At 32.3% G+C, this 24,715-nt stretch overlaps 2 protein-coding genes and 1 pseudogene across 4 annotated transcripts in view; 2 read left to right on the plus strand and 1 right to left on the minus strand.

The window, feature by feature from the left end:
* LOC143239778 (gamma-tubulin complex component 4-like) overlaps positions 1-8,525 on the plus strand; it is a 59,198-nt pseudogene extending 50,673 nt beyond the window's left edge. Inside the window, exons 13-16 of the transcript XR_013021365.1 lie at positions 3,900-4,034; positions 4,355-4,471; positions 5,630-5,769; positions 8,257-8,525. The product of XR_013021365.1 is annotated as a gamma-tubulin complex component 4-like (transcript). The remainder of the gene's footprint in view (positions 1-3,899; positions 4,035-4,354; positions 4,472-5,629; positions 5,770-8,256) is intronic.
* The window catches only part of LOC143239052 (gamma-tubulin complex component 4-like), a 403,661-nt gene that overhangs the window by 80,479 nt on the left and 298,467 nt on the right, over positions 1-24,715 (plus strand). The window lies entirely within an intron of this gene.
* LOC143239053 (uncharacterized) overlaps positions 8,365-24,715 on the minus strand; it is a 38,214-nt gene continuing 21,863 nt past the window's right edge. Inside the window, exons 5-7 of the mRNA XM_076479840.1 lie at positions 13,109-13,221; positions 11,453-11,606; positions 8,365-8,677 (exon numbers count right to left, since the gene is read on the minus strand). Coding sequence (XP_076335955.1) covers positions 8,544-8,677; positions 11,453-11,606; positions 13,109-13,221 — 401 coding nt within the window. The 3' untranslated portion in view covers positions 8,365-8,543. The remainder of the gene's footprint in view (positions 8,678-11,452; positions 11,607-13,108; positions 13,222-24,715) is intronic.

Here is a 24,715-nt window from a genome sequence, read left to right on the forward strand (position 1 = left end):
TGCAAGTGATCATGCAGCAACCCTCTATCAATAGGAGGTTAAAATACTCCTGTTGTAACTGACTCCTTCTCTAATTGTGCATGTTAATCACTTTGATTGACTGTTCTATTGATTAGACGTTTTTGAGTCACAGTTTACTCTCCACAGAGTTTTACTTTCATGAATTTCTTTTTTACTTCTTATTTTTACCTTTTTATTCTATTTTTGGGAAAGTTACAATATACAGGGTGGCCCGTAAGTCCCTACCCATCCACATTGTGTCCAAACCACGTTATAATACTAATGATGAGTTGAAGGCAGCTGTTACCACGGCATTTGGAACAATAACCCCTCCTATGTTGAGGAAAATGTCTCACAGAACATAGCGTCACATAATATTATGCAGCGAGAATGATGGACAGCACACAGATATACTGGATACGTAAGATATATGGATGGGTAGGGACTTATGGGCCACCCTGTATTTTATCTACTCTTTTATTTTCAGGAGTTATGTGCTCAGAGTTTCAGGTGGACAGGATTATGACTGCTCTTAACATAACAGTGGAAATCCTGACTATGTATAATGGATTGACACCAGGATTCTCAGCTTATGTAGTGATGGCTCTTGCATGTTGGGAATTCACTTCATTCATGTTACAGTCAGAACACTGATGATTGCCCTGACAAGGTTTTCAGTGTTTGTATCATTTTTGGTTTGAGCAGCCTTTACTAAATTGCTTCTTAGTCACTTGTCATTTCAGGGTACTTGCCCAGACCTTTTTCCCATTTGGTGAATTTGTTATTTGGGTATGTTATGTTATGTATTTATCGCCCAATTCCAACACCTCCTTTGTTAGATTAGGGATCTTTGAGGAGGTATGACTCTAACTGCTCCCTTCTGTGGTTCCAGAGTCCATATGTTTATTCTGCAAAATCCTCTCCTCTCCCTTGACCTTTTCCCATCTGGGTTGGATTTGGGTGGCATTTCTTTCCTTTCTCCTAATGATTGTTGCCTCTTCATGTTTTTTTCACATCAGATCCATCACCTTACCACCTCCCTGGTAGCACATTTTTATTTGCCCTTGGGGACATCATCAGTGCTGTAAGTGTTTGTTTGTGGTGATAATTAATTTTTATTTCCCTTTGAAGAGGCCTTTATTGCATATTTGTATCCCACTCTCTGGTGAACATTGCCTGACCAAGTATACTTAGTCTTTAATGCACTATATGAATTGTAATTATGAGAGATGACTGAAACATTGAAACTCTTCCTTCCACAGACCTGATGTACTGTTCCAGATGCTGTCAGGTGTTGACTGATAATCTCCATTCAATATATCCTCTATGCATCAATATAAAATGTAAAAAAAAGACAAAACAGACAAGGTCATTTTACTTCCATTATTGAGATGAAGTGTTCTATTGAACTGTTCATATAACTTTTTGTGAGTGGAGGTAAGATTTTAACGTTTTTCTAAATTATTTTTGATTTTCTACCTATCCTCCCCACTCCTGGTGTAAATTGGTTTTGTTGGTTATGACCAATCTTGAAGTGTATGATTAGAGAGGGTGCTAATTTTAATATTGGTGGTTTCACACTCCTATTACTATTGGTGGAGGGTTGATGCATGATAATTTGCATATTAGTATGCAGTAATAAGTGGATGTGACAAAGACAGTGGTGAGTAAAAAATTTGCACCAACAGAAGATAGTACAAGTTGAGAAAGCTTTTTGTAAGGGAAAGTATCTGTTAGAAATATATTTTACAGTGTAGGAAAATGTTAACCTTTAAAGAAACAGGATAGTTCTACAATTCTTTGATTTTCTGCTTTTAGGCTATCTAAGATGTTAATTTTAAGCCCTTTAAGTCAGCAAATCAGAGAATTAGAAAGGGAATTCTTAAGATATTTGTTGTGTAAAAAGAAATGATGTAAAGAAGCCATTATCTTACAGTCAGGCCAAAGATGCTATTTCCTACAAAAGGTATATTCAGTGTATTGAAAAGACTTGTGTGAACTTGTCAAAAGTGAGGTATTAGGAAATCATATATCACAAAGTATAATGAAGTTGGATACAGACACTGTGAATGACTTGAAGGAGATACACAATATTGTTACTGGCTTTGTAACCAAAAGACTGATAAAGTCACTTGAGTCATCCAGTACTAAGAGTGTAACTGAGAAGAGTATTCCTGGTTTGACCTCTGATGTTTCCTGAAGATAAGTAAATATTCAATGCCTTTGAATGAGATTGAAACAAATAGAAATTACAGCTTCTATTTTGGTCTCCTGTCTGGTAGATAAGGCTTTGAAATGTTGTAATAAGTAGTGAAAGGGTTGTTAGTTCTATTTTTTGAAGTGTGCCAACGAAATATGAGAAGGAGGACGTATGTTGCAAAGAGAACTGTACTTGTTCACCTGGCATGAGTTGAAGTTTTAAAGTTAATTATAAGTAAAGGGTTAATTTTGTCAGTGTCAGAAGTATATGATGTGTTTGGATGGACAAAAGATTCAGAAAGAAAAATTAAAGCAAATGGAGAAAGGAAATATTTAATGGATGAAATTGAGGAGTCAAAAATAAGAAAAGGAGGCTTGAAACTGATGCAGATGCTCTAACAACATCAATAGATTGTTTTCCTGAGGAGGTAAAAATAAAAAAAATGAAGGAATTGAGAGCATTGACAGAAAAGGGTAAGAGTCATAGAAGGTCTGCCACCAAAGAAAAGTTGAGGCATGAAAACTTGATACTTTAATCAACAGTTAGCTAGCAGAAGTTAAAAATCAGTAATAATGTTTGATATATATATATATATATATATATATTTGTTAACTTTTCATTTGTTACATGACTGAGAAAATAGAAAAGCTAATCACATGTAATTTGACTCAGTGTAAAATGATTAAAAATTTAAAATAATAATAAAACTACAATCTGCCTTTTACTTGATCTATCTGAAGATGCATAAATGTATTCCAATGGCAAAAATAAGTCATGGAAAAGTCATGAAATTTATTTTTGAAAATGGTGCATGAAACCTGTCCTTGCCACTTACAAGTTCCCAGCCACAGGGTTGGTGGACCAAGGAGGCTTCTTCCTGCATGTAACAAATTTCACTGGCTAGCTATCTCTCTTTCTACTGCTGTCTGGATGTTGGTCCCTGGGCAGTCTAATGTTGGATTGGTGTGTGATGAACCAAAGTTAGTCTTTGCAAATTTGGTTGGAAGGAGCCCTCTTCTTACAATGCTGAACAGATGAAAAATTCCCAACAGAAAGAGTTGGCCCACCATGTTTGTATTTACCCATCTAACTGTTACCAGGATGTAAGGTTCCCAAATGGCCTGGTATTGGTTGTGTACTAGATCTGCACACAAAATCTGGCTGGGTCATTGAAACATAACTTGTTTTCTTTTTACTTTATGGTCTTGAGGTGAAGACTGTTGGGACCTTCCTCCTACCATTGACCAGAAGACAAATACCCAATGCCACATGGTTTTGAACTGGAGTTAACCCACTGAATATACTCTGGTGTACCATAGCTACTCTATACCATCTAGATAGATTTGCATATTTTCTGCTCAGTTCAATAACACATCTTTGCATCTGGTACAAGTGGGGTAAGGCCTTACACGAGTGACTTTATACATCATATTCCATGGGTTCTCATCAGGAACCTTCCAAACAGTGCTCATCTGATTAACTTTTGCACCAGCCTTTCCACCTTTTCAGTGTGATAATTCTTTTCAATTTCATAACTTGGTGCATACTGAATATGATATTAGTACATTTGAAGATATTTTATAACTAGGTTTAATGCTTGTTTCTTTAGATTTGAGGCTGTAGGGTGTTAGCTTCCCATTTCAATTTGTTTTCTTGTTTTTCATTCATTTTATTTTGTATAAGTGCATATTTTTTACAGGTGGATGTGCTTGAGAGCAATTTCACCCAGTTAGAAGAAAAAGTTAAGACAGTCCAAGATTTTGAAGCCATTCAACTAGCTCATGAAAATTTCTTGTCATCAGTCTTTTCTCAAAGTTTCCTTTTGCTTAAACCAGTAAGTGTTTTGGAAACTTTTTTTATATTTATCAATATTAATAAAACAAGTAAAACTGTACACGAGAAATTATATAAATAAACCCTCAGGTCATAACAAATTTTATTAAATATTAACCTACCCAGTTAGGATGACAATTAGGATGTTTTCTAGCATTTTAGGGTTTGTAATTTAAAATGTAATCTGACATTACTTGAAATATGTGGTTGTTTGATAAATCTTCTGCATAGGCAGTGAAATTGTAGAAACTAAAAATTATAACATTGTATGTTTTGTTGGAAATTAAAATATTTTAAATTAGATTTTGCTTTTCTTTATAGGTGTATCAGTGTCTTATGGAAATAGTGGAACTCTGTCTTTCTTTATGTGTGTTAGTGACCAACAGTCATGGACAAATGTCTTCTCAGGAATTTTTGCGCTTGAATGACATAACACTGGTGAGCTTTTGGATTCTTTAAGGTTGAGAATGCCATATCTTTGAAAATTTAATATGCAATACTTTCTTATTTTTATTAGGTTTATTTTCTGTTATACTTGTAGAGAACAGTGTAGTGGTGAAGTATTGTATGGCATGTCTCTGAAAATTTAATACTTAGGCTCTTATATTTACTAGCACATTCTTTTATATTGCTCCCAGTGATATGTCTGTGGACTTGCACCTCTAAAAACTAGGTTTTGATACCTATGGTGGTCAGAGAACAGATAGCCCATTGTGTAGCTTTGTGCTTAATTTCAAAGAAACAAATCTGTTATATTTGTAGAGAAGCTTATATTGGTGCAGTATTTCATGGCATACTTATACAAAGTTTTAACTACAAAAGCCAGGTTCTTAGATTCAATACTAGTATGTTTGTTTATAGTTGTAGTGAAATGCTGCATAGCATGTCTGTACCAAATGTAAAGTCAGGTTCTTAGATTTATTAGCTACATATTCTTTTATACTTGTAAAGATCCACCTAGTGGTAAAGTATTTCACAGTTTGTTTCCACAACATGTGATGTCTTCAAGTTCATAGGTTTACTAGAAGTATGTTCTTTTGTACTCATGGAGAATCACCTGGTAGTAAATTATTTCATAGCATGTCTTTACAAAATGCACACCACACAATTTCTTACAGTTACTATGCCTAAGTTCTCTTATACTTGGATAGAACCATCTAGTGATGAAGTATTATGTGACACATCTCTACAGTATGTTCAGTAATCATGTTGTTAGATTTAGTAGTATGCTTATTTATACATGTTGAAAAGCACCTATTAGTGAAGTATTGCATGGCACATCTGTAGAAAGTGTGCAGTACTTTGATTTATTAGGTATGTTATTTTATACTTATATCGAACCATATAGTAATGAATTATTGCATGACATCTCTGCAGAATGTAATATTGTCATCACAGTGAATAACTCTGATAGTTCAGCTAATGATGCAATATTTTGATAATTGTCAAATCTTTATTAGTGAAATCCAGAAATGTCACTTGTCTTCAAACTGTAAGCTTAATGAAACTTATGAATATTAATTGTTTCTTTATATCTTATTCAACATTTATGTTTAACACGTAAATGTTGAGTGATATTAATTTTCTGTATTACAGAACTTCAAGCGCCACACATCTCTTCTGTTTCGGATTCTGTCTAGTGTACGAAGCCACCAAGCCAGTCCTCATCTAGCTCAGTTGTTGCTTAGAATTGATTATAACAAGTACTTTACTCGCTGTGGAGGTCAACTGGGAGGGTAACTGTAGTTAATTATTTAAGATAAGGCTAAATGAGTACTATTTCAAACAAAAGAACAAAATTTGTATGAAATTCTTAATTCAATGAAAGGTTTTATTTCCTTGGTTCTGCTTGAAAGTGAAAAGGAAAAAAAAAAGACAAAGCCAGCTGCTTCACTAGTTTTTGGTGGCAAACTAAATTATTATGATCATTGCAGATTAATTTCCAGCTGTTAGCTGGTATTCATTTTCCAGTTGAATTAAATTTTAGGTAAAGTACCTTACTTCAAGAAACAACTAGGCACAAGTGAGCTTCAACCAAAACCTTTCAGTTACAAATCTAAGGCACCACTGTAGACTTTCACTATACTGACTGTTATAATTTCTGATAGTAAAATCTGTTTGATGTTTTTTTCCAAAATCTAGGATAGCACCATACTTGTGTGGAATCTATTCAAATGCAAGTTAATCTTTATAATGCAAAAATATGTATTCATTCAATAGAAATTAGATTTCTCTGCAAAATAAAACACTAAAAACAAAAACACTAATGATTGAAGAGATCAGCTGTTCTACTGTTGACAATTTATACAGATTGAGTCATTGATGGACAACTCAAATGTTTAAAATTATTCGTGATGACAAGAAACTCACTTGAATTAAACGTATCCTTAAGACGACTAGTATGAGTATTAAAACTTTATTGAAATTAAAGTAAAGAACAACATTCCATCTTTCTTCTGGGTCCTTCAGGTTAAGCTGAAGATAACCTAAGTTCGAAACTTTGTACTGTACTTTTTTAATTAAAGTTTTAATACCCATATCAGCTGAATACATGTTTAAAGTTAGGTCTATTGTATACAATTTTGTCACATTTCAAATACCATGCTATATTTTTAGAAGATAAATGGATGAGATTGGTAACATAATTTTGTTGGATTTAAAACTTGAAACATTTGATATTTTTGTCAGCCTTGCTTTACCTTTCAAATTATTATCTAATTTTGTAAGTCACAAATAACAAGTGGGTTGGGAAGAGTGCTTGTTATTTTGTGAATACTGGAAACTTAAATAATAAAAAAATATAGCTAAAATGTTTTTAAGTGTCTGATAACAGAGTAATGAGGCTGGTGCTAGCTATCATAGAAACCTGAATATGTTTGAAACATTGGGTACCTAGCCATGTTTCAAAATCAAATTATCAATAAATAGAGCAGATATTTTATTGGTAAAATTAATAACTGTTAGACTGATTACTCAATTAGCATTAAGAAGTTATGATTATTTATCATGTACCTTACACAGTGTTAACTTGTATGTATGTATCTTCTATGCTTTGAGATCAAATCAAAAGTTATGTGAAAAATGGTAAATATCTATTTAAATTATCTAATTTGTTCATGACTTTTTTGTGGCAGTAACTCTTAGAATACCAGTTAACTGTAAAATTCAGTATAGTTTTTTTTTAATAGAAAGGACTTAAAATACAGTTATATTACATTAAGCTTTATTTATACATAAAATGTAAAATATATATGAAAATTAATAAATTTTGATAAAGTTAAGTAAACAAAACCACCAGGAAGGACTGTGTTAAAAACAGCACATCCAAACTCTGACTATTTGTATTAGTTTGTTATAACTTAAACAATAAAAATAAGCAAACATCACTGCACTAATTGAAAAGATCCCAGGATACAAACTATGTACCTTAAGTTTTGGAGGTGATTGTAGAAGTAGGACCCACGTTGAGTTGGGGATACACCTTCCATCTGTCTTAACCTCCATTTGCCAATTTCACATAAGAAAGAAGAGTAGCTACAGATACAAAAATTTAGGAGAGCTAGAAATAGGTGATCAATCCCACATTTATATCACCCTTCACTACTTGCAGACAGTTTGAGGAAGGTGACTGCTCTCCAAAGTAAAGAAGAAAATTAATTGAAATAAAAATGATGACTGAGGAATGCTCCTGCTTGAAACAAAAACACTTCTATCATTTTGCAAAAGAGGAAAATAGTGTGGCCACTGCTCTAAACTATTTTTGCAGTAAGATACTCTTCAAAGGCAAATTAATTTGGCAGCAAAGTGCAATGTTTGTTTGAGTTAAAAGACCAAGCCCTTTATCCTTGTAAATATCTCTATTCTAATTGGAATACAGGAAAGGTTACACCCAATTTCAAGAATTGGATCTTATTGATTTGAAGACTAGGTTTTAAGTTAATAACACAAAATTGAAAATTGTGTTGAAGCAATATAAAGAAATACTTATTAACCAGGATCTTGAATAATATAATGTCATATTTTGGAAAGTACATTTATACGATGACAAAACTTAAAAAAATAATAAACAAATATACAGGTTTCATCAGCCAGTTGTTTTCGTAATAGAATTTTGTAGATATATAAAAGGTTTAACATGTATAATATATGAGAAATAGTTTAGTGTACCTTAAGAGTTAAAACAATATAATTACCATTAAGATTCCTGCTTATTTTGTTTTTAGGAACATCAGTACTCAAGCCACTTCTCAAGCTCACTAACTCCAAGGAAAGCTTATCAAGTTATAAGAAAGTGTTTGCATTAGAATTAAATGAATCTGTTCACTCAAAGATTGGCTCAAAAATAGTTTTATTTGAATATTAACACTATAAATAAAATGTTTCCTTCTACAAAGAAAATTAATCTTGGATGTTTCTGTTTAACTGGCACAATAAATAAATTCAACCATAATGCTGTAACAATTTGTAAATAAAGATAACTCTCAAAATTTTACTTTGACTTGTTTAATTATTAAAATTCACGTGGCTGGAAACCAAAAAATTTTTTGAAAATAGAATCGTATGAATCATTATCCTTCCTTACATCTTCCTGAACAAACTCCTGTGACTTTTCACTCCACTTTTTCTCAAATTCTGGTACAGCTTCTGGAGAGGGGATAAAAAAAATTATTGAATTATTCAAAGATAAGCTATAGTTCTGATACAAGGATTTTGGTTTCAAGTAAAAGACTGGAATGACGAAACTTTAGGATAAATTAGTGCAGAGTGATTTTATTTTAAAAAAACATTATTTTAGATGTGAACTCCAGCAAATTAATTTCTTATTATATTTAGTAAATAAAGTAATTTTCTTCTGAATGTGGCCATAAAGTCCTACTTTTTTTTTTAATCAATACCAGTTATACTAGGAAGATCAAAAGGTGTATATTTCCATACTCCATCGAGTTTCATATTTGTTAACAGTAATATTTCAAGTTACAAATGCACTATCACTTTTGTCCAATATATATGCTGTTTCCTATCGTTACTCTAACAGTGCTACTGACAAGACAAAAATTGGATCTAAGTATAATGGGTTTATCTTATTCAGATGGTAGAATAGAATAAAAAATATTAGTTACTTTTTATAATTCAACAGGTTAAAATTAGATTCTTTTTTTTATTTCATCAGGAAAATATAAAAAGATTAAAAATGCTGTACAACTGTTTTTCAACACCAACTACCTAAAATTAAAACTTATGCCTTTCAAGTTCCTCTTTGCACATGTTGAAACAATCTAAATAATAGTATAAATGAACAAAAAACATTTTATCTTGTAATTTAATTTAACACTCAGTAGGACCTCTGAGACAAAAATTTCCCACTTAAAAATAAATGTCAGTAATACCACAGAATTATGAAAAACTTTGAAATATCTAACAACATAAAGTAATAAATACAATCATATTTTAGAATTAATTTACCATGTAATCTGTCTCACCACAAAAGCTTCTAAAAACTAACACTGCTGTATTTTGGAAAATGAGTGATTGCCTCCCTTAAAAATTTTCACTAACTATAATTTTTCATTGTTAAACATTCTAAAAATATAGATGCATAATCCAAAATCATATCATTTATCTGGTTTTTACTATACTGTTTTATTTCACTTCCACAATTATGTTTTATTGTACATGCAATGCAATGTAAAATATGTGTTCCACTTTGTTCTGTTTCTGCCATTCGGATTTGTTTCTGGTTTAGTTTTTATAATAATTTTATACATTACCTCCCCACACATGGATGTCAGTACCCCGTAGCCAGATTTAAAGTATTACCAAACAACACAAGTCCTCATACATACTTATGGTTGTCCATATTCCTCCCTCAACCACACTTCTCTTGTTTGGTGAATCACAGTGGAGGTAAGGAAAATTGTTCTGGTTCTGCCCTTTTGCTAACAAAGCTATCATGTGTCATATTCAGAAGTCAGGGTGGTCCTAGACCCACCTTGTGAGTATAATGAACTTAGGTGGAGACAGTATGATCCTACCCCCCAGTGTGGATGTTGGTTCACAGCAGCAGGGGTTTTGGATGTAGTTTACCCCCTGAGTGTGATTCATTACACCCTAGCTACTCTACACCTATGACCACTTTTACAAATTTGTGGGATTGAGTTACATATATATTTATAAGGTAAGAATCACTATTCTGTTACAGTTCTCTCCCAAGTGAATGTGCTCCTCTCTTTTTCTGCTCTTATCTACTGCACATTTCACAAATAGACAAAGAGTATACCTGATGTAAAAGTGTAGTTCCCCTCATCAGATATTTGTATCTGACTCCCATTTCAAGGAGTTTGCTTCAGAAGCTTTTAGGGAATATTTCTTTTATTTCCTCATGCTGGTCCTGCTACCAAATAAATGTGGAACTCTAGCTAATCTTCTGAACAGAGGAATCTACTGTATTGGAAGTTTCTATACTCTCACACTTCCCCTTTTTTCCCACTTTCCTCCTGTAATTACATCTTCTGCCAAACCTCAAAGTGATAGTCTGGTAGAGACATAGAGAGGGATTCAATATATGTCATGCTCCTGATGGTGGAGAAGTAACACATGATGATTTACATGTTAGGATCACTTGATTCCAATGAAAGGGAGCAGAAGGCTGTTGCAAGCATAAAGAAACAATATGGACATAGAAGGTAGCACTGAACGACAATCACTAATCTTTTGAGGAGGGAAGTACTTACTGGAAATACATTTTCAGTTTAAAAAAAGGTTATTAACAACAATATAAACTTAAAAAAACATAGTGAAACACGGAATGAATTAAATAAATATTCTATAAAAAAGAAAAACAAAACATGCTTTGCTTGGACATTCAATCAAAACTTTTTAATGTGCATTTAAAACACTTTCATTACTAAATTAGTAGAGGAATGTAACATTTTCCATTTGCTTACTTAATGTTTCTTCACTTAAAACTAACTATTAAACATATAAAGTTGATCAACTAAATAACTTGCATTTTCCTCATTCTTACTTGTCATTAAATATGTTTTCTTACAGGTAAGATAGCTGTAATGTCCTGAAATAGACAGCTTGTGCTAAAGTGAAATGGACAAGTAGTCTGGCTCTCCCTACCTTTCCCTACATCAACAGATATTTGGGTAGTTAGGATTTAAAATTGAAATATATTCACTAAACGTTTCTAGCTTCTTTTTTTTTCATTTAGAACTAATGAAAGATTCTCTTTCCAAGATTTCACATGCACAGAAAACTTGTCCAATAGAGGAGCAGTATCCTTCATTTAAGTTGAGGAAATTTGCAATCTAGTATCCATCAGATCTCCAGTTTTTGCACTTCCTACTCATATACTCCAAGGTATATCAGTGTAAGTTAGAATACCTCTGAAGAGAATTTAACAAAGTAACTTACTGTCATCTAAGTTAATCATGGTTTCTTTTCTTTTTTTAGCTCCTGAACTGTCTGTACATGTTGTCACACAATAAGTTTGGTCACCAATTGTTCTGCAAACTGTGGTTTCTTCATTTCCTTTGCCATCATGAACAGTTTTTTGCTCTTCTGTCCTCTGTTAAAAATAATCATTTAACTACATTTATACAAAATTGTTTTTGGATTAATAAAATCTCAGTGACTTACAATTTTAGAGTATGTCAAGTAAATTACATGAAAACAAACTATGAATGATTTTAAAGTGAATATAATGTTTGAAAGTTAACATCATTTCTTCACCTTCTGGACAAGTTTTCTTATTTCTCTTATCTTAGACAATATTTTTAACTTTACCACTAGAACTGCATTTCTTGTAATCTTATAAAATTAATACCAAATATATGCATAACATATTTAAACAATTCACCTCTGCTCCTGGATAAATCTGTTTGAAAAACACCAATATTTAAACATTTCTACACGTTATGTAGTCATACCTACCACATAAGCAACTTCAATGCACAGTCTGTAGACTATTTAGAACAAGGAAGTTTACAGAAGTTTTTATTATTATTATTATACTAGAAGAGACCTGAAAAACATTTATGGTCAAATTGAAATCTTTCTTTTAACAGTGCTTCTTTAAATACAGAATTTCAAGAATAATACACAATAATTCTAATTACAGACTCCCAAATCTATCACAAGTTCACTTGTCTTAATATATACCCTTTACATAGAGATATCTACATTTTGGCCTTTTTATCAGAAAAAAATATCAATTTATGTTGTTTTATATGAAAATATATTGAAATAGGCAACTAATTTGCATGTTATAAAAATAAAGAAATGTCTTATGTTTCTGATAAATTCTACAAAGATGACTGAATGCTCCTGAAATTGGTCCAATCTTTGTTGGGATAGGAAGAATTAGACTGAAGTAAGGAAAACTGAATATTAATTTCAGGTCAAATTATAGCTCTAATGAATATGCCCTTAGTTGGACATATGCTACATTGACTTATTAATGGTCATTTATTTAAAAAACTTGTCAGCTTGACCTTAATACACATTATAGATGCACTAATAATGTATATTTAAGCCAACTGTTAAGACTATAATGTCAACAAACCTGAACTTGAAAGTTAAAATCCACTATGAAAATGTCAATTTTCAGATTTTGAGGAAAAACATGTTTGAAAATTTGGTACAAAACTGTCACTTAAAGGGTCTGTCTAGTTGAAAAAAGTAATAACATATTCTGCAAATTATGAACAATTCCATATTACATGGTTGAGGAACTCATTGATGTTCTGAGTTATACAATATAAGTATTTTATTAGGAGTTCACAATTAGATAATTTCCAAAATATGAATTGATGGTTTTCATTATACTCTCTTGCATGGAATGTTTGTGTGAATATTCTGAGCAGGTGGCTTTTAGTGTTTTGGATCTTACTCCAAGAATCTTTATCAGTAGGATACAAATGATGTTGAGACATGATATCAGTTGATATTTATGGTACCAGGTTGCATTGTAAGTACAAAGAAATTTTAAACTTTTTTTATTTGAAAAAGCAAACTTCCTTACACTTGTAAATGCAAAAAAAATGGTTTGACCTAAATGTGAGGACTTACCCCATCTGCTCCACGAATAGTTCTGACAGTAACACCTTTGTAAAAGGATCTGTTGTATGGTTTGTCACTGAAAAACTGTCTGATGCCTCCACGAGCAACCTCATCATCCAAATCTAGACAATTTTTATTTTAATAAATAAATATATAAAGCATAATATAGGTCATAATTTTAACCATGAAATGAGATATAATGATAAAATAAAAGCGTTTTATAATTTTTTCTATGAATCTAACATTTCCTGAAGTATATTTTCATCCTGTTGTAATATAATAACTAAATATTACACACAAGTATAATGAAGTGTATATATATATATATATATATATATATATTTTAGTGAAATTAAATAGTTACATCCAAATGAAGCTAAATGAATAAACAAAATCATTAGAAAGGACTGTGTTAAAAATAGCAAACTGCAACCTCCGATTAATTATATTATAACCATAAATTTTCAAGCCATAAACAAAACACATTAACATGAAACAAAGTACACTGCATAATGCAATGGGGATACACCATCTCTCAGTCTTAATCTCCAATTTGGTAGTCTCACATAAGAAAATTAGAAATTAGGTGAGCAAGATGTGGTTACTCAAGCCCACAACATCCCACATCTATATCACCCTACACTGCCTGCAGAAAGTTGTTAGAAGGTGACTGCTCTCCAAAGTTAAAATAAGAATAAGAAAAAGATAAACATAAAAAGTAAATAAACAAAAAATGAAAATAAAATAAAGGAAACAAATGTTGCAAACATTTTAAAAATTTAATAACCCATATATATACAGTTTTTATAATTTAACTCGTTTATTAATGTATTACTGCTTTTATTGCATTTTTTATATTTCAATCAACAATTCAAGTAAAATACATTTAAAAATACCTAAATTTGGTTGTTTGTAGCTAAAAACAAGCTATTGTATTACTAATTACCTCAAATGTCTTGTTAATGTACAAGTTGTTCAATAAGGAATGAAAATAACAATTGCTTTTCATTTAAAGTTCGACCTTAAGTACTAATATTCTTGCATCTACCTGTACAGTTTGAGCTACTGGTATGAATAACTGCTTTCAGTAAAATTCTGCATTATAATGTTTGTATTAATATATTCTTTAAAAAAATATACTTCATATAAAAATGGAAATTGCACAAGGGCTTTTGTAATTTTTCATATTGCTGCATAAACTTTAGTTTTAAAAGTCTCTGTACTACAAATACACAGAACTGAGTACATTAAAACATTTCTGAATATGCAAATCACCAAGTTGCATGATAACCACAGCTGATTCAAGGTTCTGGTGGGAGGGTATGTTTTACATTTCACAGTAGTGTGAAGGTGATTGCTTTTGGAAAGGGTACGTAACAACCCTTTCTTACACAAATTATTCACACACTAAACCTAAATGATTAGAATATCCAAAATAAGGAACTCTCTTAAACTTAATGCTACTAGTAAACAAAGGAATATGGATCAGCTTGAAAATCAAAGATCATACAGAAAAAAAAACCTGAAAGTTGTACCCCAGCTGTGTTATGCATGATGTCTTATAACAGGTGAGAATCCAGAAACAGAAAACAAGTGGCAAAAGCTGCCATGTGCCCAAGAAAATAGTATGTAACATAATACAGAAAGGTCTTCATCTGAAAAAACAATGAAAGGAAAACCAGGAAAAAAATAGCAGTAAGTTGTGGCACTCAAAGAAGCATTTGTGTACCTTGATAACTGTAACAAGTCTTATGCAATATTCTATCAGTCAATTTCTGAAAAAAATATTTTCAACAGTGGTAAATGGTATGTCGTAAAACCTTATATATAAGGTTCATGATTGCGGTTTAATGCTGTACAATTGGCATGTTGGTAAACTGAAGAGTGAATGCAATGGTCAAAGTGAACTCTGTTTACTATCACACCAATGTTCTAGTCTCTTTATACCATACAGAAATAACAGTTTTGTACAGCAATTAAGCCAGTATGGTATGGGTTCACTAGAATACAGCTTCCAGTCATACTTCCCACTCAAATGTTGCATACTCCAAACAGCTTAAAAATGGTTATTCATTCTATCCTATATGAAGATGTACTGTACTATGAAGATACAAAAGTAGCAGTGTTCTGTGGACTCTATGATGATTCCTTTTACAAAGAGAAACTATGCACTAGAATTATTTAAAATGAAAAGACATAAGGTGGAGCAGGACCCAATGCAGACTGTAATGGTTTAGTTAGACTCCAAAACAGTGTCAATACAATGTACTCAAACCTTTTTAAATGATCACCTCAAAAATAATATACATTTTAATCCCATGTTTCAACTCAGTTGAACAATCAACAGGTTTTCCATGGTTTTAAAATTAAGAGAAACTAGTCTTGAAAATTTATAATAAAAATTTGTCATCTTCAATTTATAACAATTTTTAAACAAACAAAATGAAACTTTTAAATTACACAGCACACATTTGTCACTATTCACAAATTACTGTATTGTCAGTGATAACAAAACAACTTATAACACATTGCTAATGTTTCAGTTTTCTTTTGTTTTCAAAAAGGGTAAAGATATCTTATTACAGGACCAGTGACTAACCAAAAATAATGTAGAATTAACAACACAAGAAGTAATGTGCAATGCAATGTCCAACATTCTGCAAAAGAAACATGCAAAAATTTAATAATCTACAAAGGTTCAAGTTAATTCTCAAACATTATATAATTCTGAGAATGTTTTTAAAGTAAATAAAATTAATATTTTAAAATGGAAGTTGGAAAATATTACAGCAAATTTAATAATCTGCATAGGTTCAAGTTAATTCTCAAACATTATATAATTCTGAGAATGTTTTTAAAGTAAATAAAATTAATATTTTAAAATGGAAGTTGGAAAATATTACAGCAAATGTGATCACTTTATTTGAAATTGTACATAAAATTACACAAAGTCTATATGTAGAATTTAAAACATATGCAAAAGAAGGATGACAAATAGTAAAAAGAACACACTGCTAAATCTTAAACTACTCTTGTCAGATCAAATATGACCATCACTTCTCTAGTGCACCTATATGTGTGTGTTTGGCAGCAACAAGATACAAACCATGAACCCTTAGATTCATAGTTCAGGCACATTAAACACTAGACCTTGACATTTTATTACCATTACAAATATTTGTGTAATTATATATATTATCAATTAAATAAAAGTACCATTAATCATTTAAATTAAAAAATAACTAAAATACAAAATTACAAATATGTAAAAAATATTACATTTAAAATATTTCCAACAAACTGTTCATATACATGTTCCATATAAGTACTTAACCATTGTCAAAAAAAAAATAAGAACCCATTCCATTTTATGATAATTTTCCAATACATTTAGAATGTTTTAACGCTTATAGTAAATTTTTCCATGGGTATTAACTCCTTAAACAGCAGGAATATTATAGGTAGCAACATCAGTTGATGATGGCTGTCATTTAAGGGTTAATTCACAAGTAAATCCATAACATAAAAATATTTACACTTCATAACACTCATTTATGTAGCATTACATATATAATCACAAATTTTTGTTACAAGAATTTGCAAACACCAAACTGAAAGTATCATCCCATTTACTAAACATGAGCATGCACTGTAAAAGTTATTACAGAAGTTTTACATGTACAAACCTAACATTTTATTAATTTTCTGTACACTTTTAATGAAGAGTTATTTTTTATAAATTGTAATGAATAAAATAAATCATAGCCTATTTTCATTTTCTTTTTTTTGGGTGTATGATTGGGGGGTGAATTTTACGGAGGTTTTATAATAGTCATGAGTAGCTTTCCATAGCATATGTTTGCACACATTTTTTTAATTATGATGCATTACAGGTAAGTTTAACAGACATAACCAGAAGAAACACAATGAATTTTAAGTGCATAATAACATTAACAGATAAACATAAGTTTTTCAAACATTTTCTTTTATCTTTTGTAATAAAAGTGAAACAATATGTAAATATATATAAAAATATTTTTTTTTATAATTTAATCACACAGAAGAGTAACTAAACTGGTTGTATTTAACTTACATTTCCAAGGATAACATTGTAAGTGATTAACAGTGCCATTAAATCAATTTCAATTTTCATCACATACATACAGAAACAATGGCACCTGTGTTATTCTAAATAAATCTAAGAACACATTAAAAACAAGAAGCTGGTTAACAAAAAAAAGTACATTTGATGTTGTTTCATTACATGCTTCTTACTTCATTACTATAAAAGGTTGGACAACATTTGATTAATAACACCATCTATAAATATTTCTTGTATAATAAAGGTTTGGTTCAAAATTTACCCATACTGGTCTATGTACGTTTGATATATCAGTTATTAACATAAGAGTCAAGATAATTTGACAGCTCTAGATGAAAGTAGGTTAATAATATGGATATTTTTGCCAATCTGCATATCTTCTATTGGTACAATAAATGGTTAACCTCTTTTCCAACATTCTTTAGCCAAATATGCTTATAAATTAAAGCTTTACATGACTGTATTAAGTCATTTATTTGCAGTTACACGTTTCATGCTTCACTGATCACACTGCATTATAAAATGACGGGAAAAAATACAGAACATTACTATGTTCGATTGTTGATGAGAACATCATCAGAGTCACGTGATCTGGAATTAGTAAATACTCTTTAATGTTGTAAAAGCAGGTGTGAATCTAAGAGTTGCACGTACAGCAGCTAAAACTCCTCTGGCCATTTTATCAGAAACTATATTATTTAATGTTGTAAAAGCATGTTTGGGAAGAAGTTCTGGATTCTTCTTCCACTTTTTGTAAAAAATGAATAACTAAATTCTTTAAATGTTGTATATGTAGGCATGGACCAACGTGAAAGGGTCCATAAGAGCCAAACCCCTCATTTTGTTTAAAAAGCTAATAACATATTGCCAAACATCCTTAAACTATAACACAGTTTCAAAAACAAACATTTGGGTGCCAGTATTTTTAACTGATTGCACTATTAATTACCTTAAAAACTTTTAAGACATTTTCTGAAATCAACACAGCTGGAGTCTGCAACAATCCAATTAAGGCCTCAGTCAATAAATAATTATATCTAAGATAACAAAAAAGTATGAATGTGAATTAACCACTGCCTTGATAAATTTTCATGCCTTGCATTTTTACAGACACACTAATGACATGTTTAAACTTTTAGAGGTAAGTTAATACGATTTAGAACACCTACACTCTTATATAGCAGATTTGCTATGAAATTTATTTTTATTGTTTAGAAGTTAGTATTCTCTTAGAATATCTTGGACATTAACATTATGAAAAATAAACAAAAATGCAAGTAGTATGACTGTATAAGTAATGACATTTAAAAAAATTGTAAAAAGACAATTTTTATAAATATAATTATTTAATTATCAAACAATCTTTAACTCTGCAGCAAAAATGACTGTCTTGGTAGAAGGTAACACCTCAGACATTTGTTACCTTACATTTACAGGTTAATTTGAATCTGACATCAGATCCAGAAATATGAAAGCCTAAGTGTAAAGTACATTGCTTTGTAGAGTATGACCCAGGGATAATTTTGCTGTGGTTTTCTTTGACTTGAGTAGCTGTTATGGGGTTTCTATCATATCAAAATGGATCATCTGAATGTTATGGTCATGTTTTTTGCTATTAATTTAGTATTCTTCTTATTTTTGTAATATTCTTTCACTTCACTCAGTGAAAAATCTTCATATTCTCCATTCCTTGCCTGATATTGAATCATTTTCATCTTCTGCATCATTGAAATTCACACCACACTGAATAAACTTCATTCTCTTCTCCACTGAAGAAAAGTCATCTAATCATCTAAAGTTTGCTGCTTCTACATACACACACATTTCACTTTGGGTGTTTTAGAACACCTCATCCACAAAGTTTCTCTGAATCTCTTATAGTTAATATTTTGAGCCACTGGTACACCATCATGATCACATTCATACCCATTATGGTTGTAGCACCTTGTTCCTTTTGCTACTTTACACATGAAGGTTAGTTTTGAATATGACTTCATTCCCATCTCAACAAGAACAAACTCAGAAATTCTGGATCATTGTCTCAGCAGTTCCTGATATGATATGCTTCACAGAATGTTTGGAAATGATGAATGTTCTATAGATAATGTGCTAACAAAGCCATGACTACTAACTGAATTAGGGCAAACATTCACAAAATTTAATGACAAAAACCAATCATAACTTTCTGGATGTTATCCAATTACACATCAGCAAACTCCTCTGAATTCCTCACAAAATAATGCATGTTCCTGTAGACTAAATGACAAATATGATTCCTAGAAGGTAGCCTATCATTTCTGTTGCTGTTGAGTAAGCAATTGCTGTTAGGTGGTTTGAAATGTTTATTATTAACCTTTTTTTGTTTGTTTTTTACATCAATCACATTAAAAGAAATAAAGATACAAGCTTTTAAACTGCTGGATTAGAACTTCACTAAGCTAACTACTTGCAGGATATATTAATATTATTTTAAATTTAACTTATTTAGGTTACTTTAGGACTACATGATCAAGAATGATTAATCCTATAATGATGGGCATCCTTGCCTCACATTCAAATCTACAGTAATCTACTTATAGACTATATTATGCCAATTATTATAGCATAATATCTAGCTAATAATCCATATTTGAACAGCATATAAGTTTAAAGTTATTAATTTTATATCCCAATATTTTAATAAATTATGAATTTCCCCCTCGTGTGACACATGGCATTTTCTCTATGTATCTTCTCTATTTTGTCCATGACCCCTCCAATAAGTATGAAATTAACTGCAAATTACTCATTTAAAACTGTTATTTCTCAGACCTTAAATTTTGGTTACAAAGTTAAACACAAAATTAGACTCCTCCACCTACACCCACCTGTAACACCTTCTCTTTCCTTCTTTTGCATCTTAGGGTGGGAGAAAAAGATGCATACAAAGAAATGTCTGTAAGGAACAGAGATGAATTTTAAAGTTGATTCATCAACTTTTTTAACCATGGAGGTCAAAAGACTTTTCATTTGTTTTGAGAATGATTCTTTAGAGGCACAGAGAGATCTGTCTACACTCCCACTGTAGTAATGGAACGAAGTGCAGCAGCATACGTCCGAGACAATGTGATGGACAGCAACTTTCAAGCCTCAGGATAAGTAATGTTATGAATAGTTTTCAAATGCTACACCTCTTTTTCTTCCAACCATTTAGGACAAGAACAAAAGTAGGATGGGTGAGATCCATCTCAACTGTCACAATGAGGATCTGTTTCACACTCGTAAGCATCATGGTCCTTGCCACCTCAATGAGCACACGTCAAGGAACCACGACATGATGTTTTTGACTGACCGAACTGCTGACACTGGAAACATTGGAGGGTTTGGAATGTAGGCCATACCCTGCAATTAAGATAACCTGCCTTGATGGTGGCAGGTGGACATGACAATTTAAATGTCAGAATGAGGATATTGATCAGCATTGTAATTCCATCTTTGTGAGTGGAGATAACCTCTCTGTAGAAACTCCTTGAGTGGAGAAACCAGCAAGAATCTCTGACTCAGGAATGTTCTTCAAATCACTCCCAACAATAACTCCTTGTGATGAATTCAAAGTAGCATGAGGTGTAACCTCAATAGGTATATTCCCAATTGCCTTTGAATACAAGAGGATTTCACTGGGTTGAGATGTGGATGTCTCCACAAATATGTCACCAGTTCAAAGCTTCTTTACTGACTTTGGAGAGCCAGAAAGTCCCTCTAGTCCCTTCTGAATGGAAAAGAGAGACATTTGCCCTGAAGGTTTGTCTGAAAGAGAAGGTAGAATAAGAAAATTAGGTACAACAGGTGTTACAGGTGTTGAAGATTGCTGCTCAGAATCTTCAAGACGTGGTCATTTACCTATGGACTGTTTTTTAACTATTTAAGTTTTGATTTATAAGATTTATAATAATAAAAAGGAAATTTCAATGTCCACTAACCCCAACCCACCATGGAGCCCTACGAAAGGACGCACTACAAATGTCAAACAAGGGCATTGCAGCCATGCCAGGGTTTCGTGAGCACTATACCCAAACACCAGCATCAGATACAATGTCCACAACACCTGTTGAGAATATCCAACACTGGTACTTGGTTGACTCTAGCCCAAGTAAACCAGCCAAATGACCCAAGGGGTGCCACCTCAAGACTGCCTGTCTAAAGGAATTCAAGTCCAAAGTGGTGTGTTAGGATTGGACCCCTCAACCACCAGGATCCTCTCCTCCCTCCAAAAGTCGCCATGCACAGCAACATGTGGGTGGATGTTTAGATCCCAGATGTAAACTGAAAGGACACAACCTTCCCTGGAATGTCCCCTCACCACGTACAGGAATCCACACCAAGGGGCAGAACAAAGAAAATGGCAGATCTGCCAGACAACAGAATGGAAGAGGAGAGAAATAACTGCAGAAGAGAAGACTTTCCAGAAGTGGGAGAATAGAAGGTGTATGAGAGAGCAGTCCTATAAAGAGTTGAAACAGACAAACTTCTATCAAAACAACATGATAAAGAGGAGGAACAAGTAAGGAACTGAAGAATGGAATTTTCAGAAGCTATGGCCAACAGAACAAAGTGTCTGGGGCATAGAAAAAAGAGGAAGGATGAAAGGGTACAGGTAAGAAAATGCACTACATATGAGCCAAGTCCCAGAACTGGAGTGGCAATGTTGGGATGAAAACTGTTCAGTCACAGTTGTTGGAAGAGTGATTAGAACAGAGAAAAGGGCAGGGGTTGTTGCTCAGTAAAGGTCAGAGCAGAGGAATCCACATCAGAAATAGCCAATACAGAGCAACAAGAAGTGGACTGGATAAAGCTAAAGACCCAAAAGAGGAGTGTAAATGGAGTTAGACATATAGGTGAAGACCCCTCCAATCATAAAAAAAACATATACCCCCAGAGTTGAAGGGTAACGAAAGAGACCAAAAAGGAAGGAAGTTTGGTATTTCAGTAAGTTGGAAATACATATGCATTGTGTTCTAAGTGGGTAACATACCTACAGAAATACCTGAGGAGGATGGGGCCACTCCAAAGAGAAGCTGGTTTAGACATGATAAGCAATCAATCACAAGATTCATAACTACAGGAACAAAATTTACCAGAAATATCATGTTGTGGTCACTGACCTTGTAGAAGAAATATAGTCTAAAAAAACAGAGATCTGAATGTAGTTCTCCTTGCTTGGTGATAGAACTAACAACAGTGGAATTGTCAGAATAAAGAATAACCACTCTCCCCTGCAGAAAGGAGAATAAATGATACAGTGCCCAATGAACTACCAAAAGTTCCAGGATGTGGAGAAGAACTTCCTCAACTGGTTACCAATCACTTCCTCAACTGACTACCAACCTGAATCCTCTGGGAAATCAAGAAAAGCAAGCCCCCATTCCCAAAAAGAGATGGAACTTTTTGAGCAGAGAGAAGGAGAAGGTAGAGCTTTCATGACTACCCATTCCATCACCAGAACTGAAGTGGAGAAGGTTGGCTCAATCGAGACAGGAAGGGAAGAAAACCCCCATATGACTAACATACCATGAGAGGATAGTAAGGTACTTCTCCAACTTGATGAGAACTCCCACCCAAGTAACTTTTCATAGAAACAAACAGATGTGAGTAACTGACTGAGCATGGAAAGATATGAGCAGAACCCAATTGTCTGTGGACCAGAAAATCTGAATACCTAGCTCGTTAAGACGACATGCAAAAGAGTGTACCACTCAACATAACATATACAGAGTTGAATCAAAAAATCAAACCAAAGAAAAATATATGTGATACTAAAGCAATAAAAAAAAGCAACAGCAACAAAAAAAGGCACTGAAGCGAAAGGCAAGACTCTATGGTGAAACAAAGTGTCTTCAAATAAGTATACCACCATGATAAAGCTATGATAGGACTTCAGCCTTCCTTGTTGTTTTTTCTTTTTTGCTTTAATGTCACATCATTTTTCTTTGGTTTGTCTATGAAGGTTCTATCTTCCTGTTCTTTGTGGACTACACATTTCTAAGTTTTGTATCTTAATTAGTAATGAGTACTTTCTCTAAATATGTTTAGTTTATGTGTATTTTTGGCTACACTTCTCAACAGTTCTGCGAGTTATACAGTTTCTGTCTAAGGGTTTCTACTTTCTGTTCTGCTTCCCCTCTCTCTACCTCCTAGATATCTCTTCATTCAATTGTCTTGCTGAATCTGTTCAAGACCTACTACACAAAGAAGCTATTAAATAAACCTACAAGACCATAAAATTCAACCAAAGTACAAAACCACTAGAGGAATTTAGAAGATAAGGGGTTCTTAAATACATAACTTACAAGTCTGCTCAAAGAATCTATAAGGCAAATGACACGAAAGTTAAACCTACTATAAAGAATATGAGAGTAAAAAGAGACTCAATTAACAATATTAAAGTCTGACTCAAAACTAATCCCCAATTATATGCGACTTGTAGTGAAGTAGAAGGAACTTAATCAAAAAATAAAGGAATAATGGCAAAAGGTAAAAAACCTAACTTACATTACACAGAGAAGACACGAATGACCTAAATTATCAAGTTTGGCAATTAGATCCAACCCTACTAGATCACACAAACTATGGGGAGCAAGAAAAACACTGAAAACTTACTAAAGATCTACTGGGAAAATTAGCAATATACCAAATCTAGCAGATTATGTGGAGGTGTGATATTAAATGGAAAATGCCAACAGAAAGACAATTTCTGCACAGTAGTTATATGCTCCAGAACAAAATAAAAAATACCTTGAAAAGAAAAATAATTGGCTAAATGTAAGGTATAAACTCCAATGAACTAAAGTCTGTGCTTCCCCACCAAGCTTCATTGATTCTGAGATGTAGGACAAGTGTAAGAATCATTGTCTACTTAAAATAGGAATTTCACCATTTGCCACAATAAATCTTGAATTCAAAGAAACAAAGAATTTGAAAACAGAAATATTTCTAAAATAAACAAGCAGAAATGATGGAAACTGAACACAAGTTGAAATTTGATGTTGAAAGCATAATAAAAATATTTTAGTTGTATAGAGAATGAGTTAAACATACATTTAGACACTAGAAAACCAATCAAGAAAGTTAGGATTGTGTTATAATGGTAGAAGAATATGGTTGGTGGAGAACAGTCACATCATCAGCACATTGTTGTTACAATAGCAAAACAAAATGAAGGGGGTGTAATAGACTGGCATGCTGTTGAAAATTTTAGCAATGCTTGGAGGGCAAATCAAGGTTAAGATAGCTTTGGTTGAGAGAGGCAGTACTAGTTTGGAATGATAGGTTTTAGATTAAATATTTTAAATTTTAAAATTTTAACATGAAAATCACTTTGGACTAAGCATTCTACACTTATGACTCCATACAATAATGGACTTGGTTTTAGTAAAAATACTTCATTATAAACCATAAAAATGAAACAATGTTAATACCATGTTAAAATATTACCACTGTTTGAAGAAAAACAAAGTTTCACAATAAAAAATATAATG

Source organism: Tachypleus tridentatus, chromosome 13 (genome assembly GCF_004210375.1).
Source record: "Tachypleus tridentatus isolate NWPU-2018 chromosome 13, ASM421037v1, whole genome shotgun sequence".
In the NCBI taxonomy this organism is placed as follows: Eukaryota; Metazoa; Arthropoda; class Merostomata; order Xiphosura; family Limulidae; genus Tachypleus; species Tachypleus tridentatus.